The sequence below is a fragment of the Solea solea genome, chromosome 9 (assembly GCF_958295425.1).
Source record: "Solea solea chromosome 9, fSolSol10.1, whole genome shotgun sequence".
Taxonomy (NCBI): Eukaryota; Metazoa; Chordata; class Actinopteri; order Pleuronectiformes; family Soleidae; genus Solea; species Solea solea.
Window position 1 is genome coordinate 4,386,353 of NC_081142.1, and position 9,867 is coordinate 4,396,219.

At 40.8% G+C, this 9,867-nt stretch overlaps 2 protein-coding genes across 2 annotated transcripts; both read left to right on the forward strand.

Annotated features, from left to right (window-relative positions):
* Positions 1-427: 427 nt before the first annotated feature.
* On the forward strand, positions 428-1,968 carry LOC131465885 (granzyme B(G,H)-like). The gene is made up of 5 exons (XM_058638840.1): positions 428-563; positions 727-892; positions 1,044-1,170; positions 1,342-1,566; positions 1,665-1,968. The coding sequence occupies exons 1-5, from the start codon at positions 452-454 to the stop codon at positions 1,818-1,820; spliced, it is 786 nt and encodes a 261-aa protein (XP_058494823.1). The 5' UTR covers positions 428-451; the 3' UTR covers positions 1,821-1,968.
* Positions 1,969-7,857: 5,889 nt separating this feature from the next.
* Positions 7,858-9,341, forward strand: LOC131465926 (granzyme D-like). Its single transcript, XM_058638895.1, has 5 exons — positions 7,858-7,959; positions 8,124-8,286; positions 8,443-8,569; positions 8,733-8,960; positions 9,059-9,341. The coding sequence occupies exons 1-5, from the start codon at positions 7,902-7,904 to the stop codon at positions 9,212-9,214; spliced, it is 732 nt and encodes a 243-aa protein (XP_058494878.1). The 5' UTR covers positions 7,858-7,901; the 3' UTR covers positions 9,215-9,341.
* Positions 9,342-9,867: the final 526 nt, after the last annotated feature.

The window sequence follows — 9,867 nt, forward strand, 5'->3', positions numbered from 1 at the left end:
AAAAAAAGTAGAGCATTAAAGGTATAGATATGAGAACAGGGTAATGAAAGCAATGAGTGTGAACAAAAAATCCACCACTTCAGACCCTAAATAACGACAAATGAACATTCTGATGACTGAATAAATTCTATAACCTTCAGGCAGATCTTTAAAAGTGAGCAAATGTAAAACCAAGAGTCTCAAACTCTTGAGGTTCAACAAGGAAACAGGTCAAGATGAGTCAGACACTTTTCTCTTGCACATTTTGCATTTTTGTGGTTACTATTTTTTGTGTCCCTCTTTTGTCTGTGAATCGACTGTTTGTTGAATACTGCAACTGTGGTAATACTTTTGCAAGGTAGAGTTAATGTCTGTCCATCATTGCCATAGGTCTAATAAGGTTGAGTGTGTGTGTGTGTGTGTGTGTGTGTGTAATAGTGCTCTCTCTATCCACCCATGAGGAAGTACTTAAATGCATGTAAAGACGGTGCGTCCTTCAGTGGTTGAGCTGCACTGTGATCTCACCATGTTCCTCCACTGTGAACTGGTTGTGCTGATAATCACACTGTCTCTTCATGGGCAAGGTAAGTTTGAATTCACCTTTTTCTTTTTACTCCAGGTCAGTGTAAACACATTAGGTGGAACACGGGAAGTACAAAGATAAATATGTATACACTGTATAATTCTCTGGTCCGTTATTAAGGACATGAGGAGTATGATCACTGGTCTCCAATCCATGCTTTTCAGTTCACACGGGGGAAATCATTGGAGGCCATGACGTGGTGCCACATAGTAGGCCATACATGGTGCTTTTGGAGCTGCGCACAGAAGATGGCATAACAAAACACTGCGGCGGCTTCCTTCTCACTGAGGATTTTGTAATGACTGCAGGCCACTGCCAATACAACTCAGTGTATGTATTTCATTTCTGAGGCCTTTGTTGAGACTTCTTATCCCGATAACCACCCGGACTCAAATGTTAGATCTGGCATATCGTTTTTCTTTGTTTTTTTGTGAAAAAATGTGTTTAAGCTCAGACAGCTTTTCTTTCCTTGTTTTTTCAGATCATGCAACGCCATACTAGGACTTCACAATTACCATGATGCAAAGGATGCACAGAATATATCTGTGACAAAGATCTTTCCACATAAAGACTACAGATATTATGAGAACGACATAATGATTCTTAAGGTTAGAAAGACAAGATGACTGAAAAGGATGCTTGCAATATTGTAGCTACGCAGTTATACAACTACAGGATAAAACAAGCAAATACATGAATTTGTGAGCAGTAGAGAGGTTTGGACTATTTATTTTGTTGGTTTTTTTTCTTCACATTTTCTTATCTCTCTTTTCCTCCAGTTAAGCTCCAAGGCAAACATCAGTAGAACGGTGAAACCCATTGCCATGGCAGACAAAGACAGTCCCTGTCTGCCAACAAATTGTTCTGTCACCGGCTGGGGAAGAGATGGCAAAAACTCGCATAATTCTTTGACGCTCAGAGAAGTCAATGTAACGCTCATTGACAATGAGCAGTGTCTTATGGAAAACTGCTACTGCTCTAAAGGAGACAACGGACCGGCTAAGGTATGGTAAAATGATAATATGCATTAGTTCATAAAAATGATTAACAACATTTTAAATATTGCTGAAATAATCACTGCAAACTGTTTGTATGCTTGCAGGGAGACTCTGGTGGTCCATTAGTCTGTGGAGATGGGAAGGCATATGGCGTGGTGTCACACATTAAGCCAGGACCGCCAGGAGTGCCTTTGTACTGGTACACCAAGATACCAGACAGTAGACGCTGGATCGATTCAGTTCTGCTTGATGTTTCTTAAATGCATGTAACAACTGTGCTGTTGTGCTGCATAACTTGCATGCTAAGCCTTGCTTATATTAAATATATTCAAATAACATAATAAGTTTGCTTCTCTGCTTGGAAATGTATTCAATCAATAATCAAAAATAAATTAAAATAAAATACAACGCAGCCTCCGTTTGAACATTATTGATGCAACAAGAAGAGATTCTTTACAAGTTACAGACAGAGCTGAGAGTTTCCTGTCACAGTTAAACTCTAAACGTACGCCTCTGTTTGCGTGATGCATGATTCGTGGTTACGATAACTTCTCTATCAGAATCGGAATCAGAACACTTTATTAATCCCTGAGGTCACACAGTTGCTCAATGCCAGATTAAGAGATATACAGAAAACAAGAAAGAAAGAAGTAATTATATAAATGAAAAGTAAGGTAGATTAAATAAAATACCCCTTGTAAAACAAAATAGAATTTTTTTTTTATAGCTTTTATTCATATTGTGAAAATAGTCCAAAATATAGTTTATAACAATATGAATGACTCATTTTATTTTATTTATTTTCTTGAGTTTTTTGTCACCTGCAAATCCGATCTGCAGATTGTGCACAGTCTACTGTTTTTCTCCTTTGGTCGAGACATTTTTGAAAAGGTTACGACTTTTTCGGTCTGGTATTTGTAGCTGCTCTGCTGGCATCGCATGTGTTGAAGTGCTATGAGCTGGGTTACTGGGTGGGTGTGAACTGTGAACCTATAGTTACTCATCTTTGTACGTGGGATAATGAAAGACTTGGAGATTACAGAGGACAAATTGACATATGTTACAACCGAGGGATGTCCAGGGTTAGAGAAATACATGTGATGTCTTCTCCCTTTCACTTGCACTGTGGATAATGCACCTCATTGCGTTAAGCTCAGACTCATTGACCGGCAGTCTGATGCGATACTGGCAAAGCACGTACAGTCCGTGTCGCTGTTAGATTTCTATTCTTCTCTTAATGAAGAGAACTTTCCACACATGAGGAGGTGCATACTCAGAGGTTGGTTCTCTTGGCATCAGCCTACATATGTGAAAGTGGAACAAATCCAGGTATAGACCCTGTTACTGACGATCACCTGTCAGCTGTCCTTCGCATATCCAACTCAGACTTTCAGCCTGACTTCAGTGCACTTGTTCCAGCCCAACAGAGACTAGATTTCTCTCACTGGCAAGCCTGCCTCACTTTTTCATCACTTAATCAGTTGCAGCTTGTCAAAATGATAGAATGTACTGCTTTTCATAAAGAGATAAAATATATATTGAGCAGAATTTCATTTATTTCATTCCATTCGACGAGGTGCCAGAGGGGCAAACATCTGTGGACAAGCCCTTACATGGCATGTTACACCACCAACAGATATTAGAAATTGGATAAACACATCAATGGCTAGAGATGACTGGACTGAAAGACAGCATAGAGGCAGAAATCATGGCCCTAAACACCAGATCAAAAGAGCTGCAGGGCAGGGTGTAAGATGTGGTTGAAATCATCGCATCTGCATACAGCAAGAACTGGAGGTCCCAGGGTCAAGATGGAAGATGCCAACAAAAGGTGATTAAGAATAGTAGCGCTACGTTGCCTGTGAGACTTAAAGATCCAGACAGACAACCTGTAGGTGGCAAATCAACTGGACATACAGTAGATGTGGTTGATAAACAGCAGTGGTGAGAGATCTGGCAATCCCAGTCAACAACAACATCCAGAAGAAGGGCTAGAAGAAGAGTTATGTGGGTGAATATGTGTGAAGTGAAGGCAACTGTGGTCCCAGTGGTAAGAGGAGTACTAAGGGCTCTAACTCAAATTGGGAAAGCATCGCTCCAGCAGTTTCCAGGAACAGCAGCTGTGTCTCTGTCCAGAAGAGCAAAGTCCTAGGAACAGCTAAAAGACACAAGACTGCCCAAGTGGGAGAGTGGAGAATAATATTATACTGTATATACCATAGCAACCACCTCTACATTGGTGGTTATAGCCTTTATCTTTTTCACAATATTGTGTACTGCAGATGATGAAATACCAAAAAGTGAGAAACACTGTCTTGTGGAACGTCTGCAAATGGTGTTTGTACAAAAGATCAGCTCTCTACCCTAAAAGAAAGAAATGGACTCAAATACTCTCTTGCTATGAAGCTATAGTTTATAAAAACGATACTGCCCTCAACAGAAGCCTAATGGCTTCTTCATTCCTCCAGTGGCTCAGGGACCCATTTCACTGTAAGTTCCCTGAACCACACTTTCAAATCTTCTAATCAATCAAGTCTTATGACATGTTAACATCAGAATATTTTGTTACCTTTGGGGAAGTCTGACAGACATAGAGGCTCCTCTGAGAAAGCCACAGCTTTGAACATGGATTACCAATGGAGTTCTTCAAAGCTACAACTGCCACCACACAGACATTCGATGGCTACAGCGAACTTGGTAAAGTGATCTGTAATGACAAGGATGTCCTTTGTTCTACTGCTGTCGGGTTCCAAAGAAAGGAAATCCACGCAAAGCAACTCAAGAGGCCGTATCGTGTTGATATTGACTAACGGCGCTGCTTTCTCAGGCAACGCCTTTTGGTGTACACATCTGCCACAGGTTTTCACCATCCTTTCAACGTCTAAAGCCATCTTGGGCCAAAAGAATCTTGTTCTTACGAGATCTAAGGTACGATCAGCCCCCATGTGTCCCATGTGATCATGTAAGCTCGTCAAAACCATGTCACGGAGCTCAGCTGGCAAGACCAGCTGATAAGATGTCTGTGAGCTGACCTGCCGTCTCCGGTAAAGCACATTATTGAAGAGCTCAAGACGCTGTAGCTCTCTCAACAAGAGTGGGAGTTCTGGAAGTTCGCTCCTTAGTGTGGGGGGTGGCTTCTGCCCACACTCAAGCTGAAGAATGACATGTCTTAAACACTGATCTGCTCTTTGTTTGCTTGCCAACTCATCCTCAGTTAAGTGAGGGATGACCGGCAAACCTCCAATCTGATCCTCTTTCCCATAGCTATCAGGTACAGCTCTTGTGGAGGTGGTAAGAGTTTCAACCAAAGTCGCACAACCGTGGACATCAAGTTTGTCACTGTAGACAAGCTTTCTCTCACAAATAGCTTGAACGACAGCGTGGTCAACTGCATCAATATTGTCCGGGTCAGAGAGATGGTCGCGAGTGAACTGACAAATTCGCTCCCTCTCTTTCTGTGATTTGGAATCGTCTAACAGTTCGCCATGGGGTCTGCGCGACAGTCCGTCGGCATCGGTGTTTTGTTTTCCAGTTCTGTACACAAGTTTGAATGTAAAAGTAGACAATGCTGCAAGCCATCTGTAACTTGTTGCATCAAGTTTTGCAGTTGTCAAAATATACGTCAATGGGTTGCTGTCAGTAACTACAGTAAAGTGATTACCATAGAGATAGTCACAGAATTTTTCAGCAACTGACGACTTAAGTGCCAAAAATTCCAGCTTATGGGCTGGGTATCGTCTCTCGCTCCATGATAGCCCTCTGCTCGCATAAGCTATGACGCGGAGCTGACCTTCCTGTTCTTGATAAAGAACGGCTCCAAGGCCGCTGGTGCTGGCATCAGTGTGATGTACATATGGCTTTTGAGGATCAGCGAAACCCAATACAGGAGCAGTGGTAAGTGCTTCAATGACCTGCTCGAATGCCTGCTGACAAACTGGTGTCCACCAACCTCCAAAGAGTTCCTTTGGGTTATGGTAAGTCTGATCAGTTTTTTGTTTCAAATTGGATTTCTTGTGTGGAGATGGGTACCCAGAAGTTAGGCCGTGCAGAGGTTTCACGATGTTAGAGTACCCTAACCCAGAGTACTTGAGGCCAAACTCCTTAAGACGACCAAGAACCTTCATGAGTCGGGCTTCATGCTCCTCCAACGTCTTTGAGAAGATGATCAGGTCGTCAAGGAAAACCAAGACCTCCCTCAAATGCATGTCACCCATACATTTTTCCATTAACCTTTGAAAAGTACTTGGTGCGTTAGTCACACCCTGAGGCATCCTATTAAATTCCCAAAACCCAAGAGGGCATACAAATGCTGTCTTGGATTTGTCTCTCTCTTCAACTTCAATCAGGTAATATCCAGACTTCAAATCAAGGACCGAAAACCACTGAGAACCTGAAAGTGCAGAGAAAAGGTCATCAAGCTGGGAAGCGCATATGCATCCTTTATCGTCTGCAGGTTCAGCTTGCGATAATCGATGCATAGTCGGACGGTACGGTTCTTCTTTCTGACCACCACAATTGGGGACGAAAAAGGTGACTCTGATTCCCTTATTACCCCAGCATCGAGGAGCTCTTGGATATGCTTGCGAACAGCTTCAACATCAGCTGGATGTATAGGCCGAGGCCACTGCTTAAAAGGAGTCTCCTCTGAAAGCTTAATGTGATGGGCCACTTTATCTGTTCGCCCAAAATCTAAGTCGTGTTGTGCCCTCTTTTAGCTCTGTTAGGTAGGTTTTAGTAGCACTGCTACCTAGCTTGGAAGTGTAAACACTACGTAAGGTCTGAACATTATACACAACATTGGGGTCATCTTTTGGTGTGTGTCTATAGGGTAATAGTGACTCCAAAGCTTCTATAGCTGAGCCACTGGAGTATTCGACGATCAGGTTTTTATGAAACTCAGAGGACTCATCATCAACCAAAACAGTGCACTGAATGGCACCATACTTCTTCAGGAAATCAATCACCTCTTCATCTTGGGCTAATCCTGTTACTATTACTATTCCTGTTAGAATAATATTATATATACTATAGCAACCACCTCTACATTGCATCACTGTTTGCTAAAATTAAAAATAGTTTGTGTACATTTTACATTTGCAGTCGATTTATTATATGTCACACGCAAAAAATGTGAGGATGACATATTGTAAGACTAAAGGAAAATTGATGCGTGAAGCATGCGGCTATGTCCTTCAAACTATCATGACCGTTTCTCATAATTCCACCTGAGGGCCCAATATACCTGCATAGTCAGCAGCATTTTTTTTTACCATTAGCCTTTACCTTTTTCACAATATTGTGTACTGCAGATGATGAAATACCAAAAAGTGAGAAACACTGTCTTGTGGAACGTCTGCAAATGGTGTTTGTACAATAGATCAGCTCTCTACCCTAAAAGAAAGAAATAGACTCAAATATTCTCTTGCTATGAAGCTATAGTTTATAAAAACGATACTGCCCTCAACAGAAGCCTAATGCTTCTTCATTCCTCCAGTGGCTCGGGGGTCGCATTTCACTGTAAGTTCCCTGAACCACACTTTCAAACAAATCCTATTTTGTGTCTTATGCACTGTCTTATGACATGTTAACATCAGAATATTTTGTTACCTTTGGGGCCGTGTGACAGACAGAGAGGCTTCTCTGAGAAAGCCACAGCTTTGAACATGGATTACCAATGGAGTTCTTCAAAGCTACAACTGCCACCACACAGACCAGATCATAATTATGACCAATAATAATCACTGCACTGGTCTGATTGATGCTCAGACATGAACTGTCTAATATCAGATTCATGGAAATGTCAAATATCTGTGAAAAAAAGTAGAGCATTAAAGGTATTGATATGAGAACAGGGTAATGAAAGCAATAAGCGTGAACAAAAAATCCACCACTTCAGACCCTAAATAACGACAAATGAACATTCTGATGACTGAATAAATTCTATAACCTTCAGGCAGATCTTTAAAAGTGGGCAAATGTAAAACCAAGAGTCTCAAACTCTTGAGCTTCAACAAGGAAACGGGTCAAGATAAGTCAGACACTTTTCTCTTGCACATTTTGCATTTTTGTGGTTACTATTTTTTGTGTTTTTAGGGTAGGTACAATCTATTGTCTGTGAATCGACTGTTTGTTGTATAACTGCAACTGTGGTAATACTTTTGCAAGGTAGAGTTAATGTCTGTCCATCATTGCCATAGGTCTATTAAGGTTGAATGTTTGTGTTTGTGTTTGTGTGTGTGTGTGTGTGTCATAGCGCTGTCTCTATCCACCCATGAGGAAGTACTTAAATGCATGTAAAGACGGCGCGTCCTTCAGTGGTTGAGCTGCACTGTGATCTCACCATGTTCCTCCACTGTGAACTGGTTGTGCTGATAATCACACTGTCTCTTCATGGGCAAGGTAAGTTTGAATTCACCTTTTTTTTTTTTACTCCAGGTCAGTGTAAACACATTAGGTGGAACACGGGAAGTACAAAGATAAATATGTATACACTGTATAATTCTCTGGTCCGTTATTAAGGACATGAGGAGTATGATCACTGGTCTCCAATCCATGCTTTTCAGTTCACACGGGGGAAATCATTGGAGGCCATGAAGTGGTGCCACATAGTAGGCCATACATGGTGCTTTTGGAGGTGCGCACGAAAGATGGCATAAAATACTGCGGCGGCTTCCTTCTCACTGAGGATTTTGTAATGACTGCAGGCCACTGCCAATACAACTCAGTGTATGTATTTCATTTCTGAGGCCTTTGTTGAGACTTCTTATCCCGACAACCACCCGGACTCAAATGTTAGATCTGGCAAATCGTTTTTCTTTGTTTTTTTGTGAATACAAAAAATGTGTTTAAGCTCAGACAGCTTTTCTTTCCTTGTTTTTTCAGATCATACAACGCCATACTAGGACTTCACAATTACCATCATCGAAAGGATGTACAGACTATATCTGTGGCAAAGGTCTTTCCACATAAAGACTACACATCCAATGAGAACGACATAATGATTCTCAAGGTTAGAAAGACTGAAAAGGACGCTTGCAATATTGTAGCTACGCAGTAATATCACTACAGGATAAAACAAGCAAATAGATGAATTAGTGAGCAGTGGAGAGGTTTGAACTATTTCTTTTGTTTGTTTTTTTTCTTCACATTTTCCAAACTCTCTTTTCCTCCAGTTAAGCTCCAAGGCAAACATCAGTAGAACGGTGAAACCCATTGCCATGGCAGACAAGAACAGTCCCTCTCTGCCAACAAATTGTTCTGTCACCGGCTGGGGAAGATATGACGAAAACTCAAGGTATACGTCTGTGAAGCTCATGGAAGTCAATGTAACGCTCATTGACAATGAGCAGTGTCGTATAGAACACTGCTACTGCTCTAAAGGAGACAACGGACCGGCTGAGGTATGGTAAAATGATCATATGCATTAGTTCATAAAAATGATTAACAACATTTTAAATATTGCTGAAATAATCACTGCAAACTGTTTATATGCTTGCAGGGAGACTCTGGTGGTCCATTAGTCTGTGGAGATGGGAAGGCATATGGCGTGGTGTCACACATTAAGCCAGGACCGCAAGGAGTGCTTTTGTACTGGTACACCAAGATACCAGACAGTAGACGCTGGATCGATTCAGTACTGCATGATGTTTCTTAAATGCATGTAACAACTGTGCTGTTGTGCTGCATAACTTGCATGCTAAGCCTTGCTTATATTAAATATATTTTAAATAACATAATAAGTCTGCTTCTCTGCTTGGAAATGTATTCAATCAATAATCAAAAATAAAATTAAATAAAATACAACGCTGCCTCCGTGTGAACATAATTATTGATGCAACAAGAAGAGATTCTTTACAAGTTAAAGACAGAGCTGAGAGTTTCCTGTCACAGTTAAACTCTAAACGTACGCCTCTGTTTGTTTGATGCATGATTTGTGGTTATGATAACTTCTCTATCAGAATCTGAATCAGAACACTTTATTAATCCCTGAGGTCACACAGTTGCTCCATGCCAGATTAAGAGATAAACAGAAAACAAGAAAGAAAGAAGTAAATATATAAATGAAAAGTAAAGTAGATTAAATAAAATATCCCTTATAAAACAAAATAGAAAGGTTTTTATAGCTTTTATTCATATTGTGAAAATAGTCCAAACTATAGTTTTTAAAAATATGAATGACTCATTTTATTTTATTTATTTTCTTGAGTTTTTTGGTCATCTGCAAATCCGATCTGCAGATTGTGCACGGTCTACTGTTTTTCTCCTCTGGTCGAGACATTTTTGAAAAGGTTACGACTTTTTCGGTCT

Coding starts and splice junctions, on each gene's coding strand:
- LOC131465885 (XM_058638840.1), top strand. CDS start 452: ATGCATGTAAAGACGGTGCGTCCTTCAGTGGTTGAGCTGCACTGTGAT. Junction 564..726: donor ACTGTCTCTTCATGGGCAAG/GTAAGTTTGAAT, acceptor CATGCTTTTCAG/TTCACACGGGGGAAATCATT. Junction 1,567..1,664: donor GAGACAACGGACCGGCTAAG/GTATGGTAAAAT, acceptor GTATGCTTGCAG/GGAGACTCTGGTGGTCCATT.
- LOC131465926 (XM_058638895.1), top strand. CDS start 7,902: ATGTTCCTCCACTGTGAACTGGTTGTGCTGATAATCACACTGTCTCTT. Junction 8,570..8,732: donor ACGACATAATGATTCTCAAG/GTTAGAAAGACT, acceptor CTTTTCCTCCAG/TTAAGCTCCAAGGCAAACAT. Junction 8,961..9,058: donor GAGACAACGGACCGGCTGAG/GTATGGTAAAAT, acceptor ATATGCTTGCAG/GGAGACTCTGGTGGTCCATT.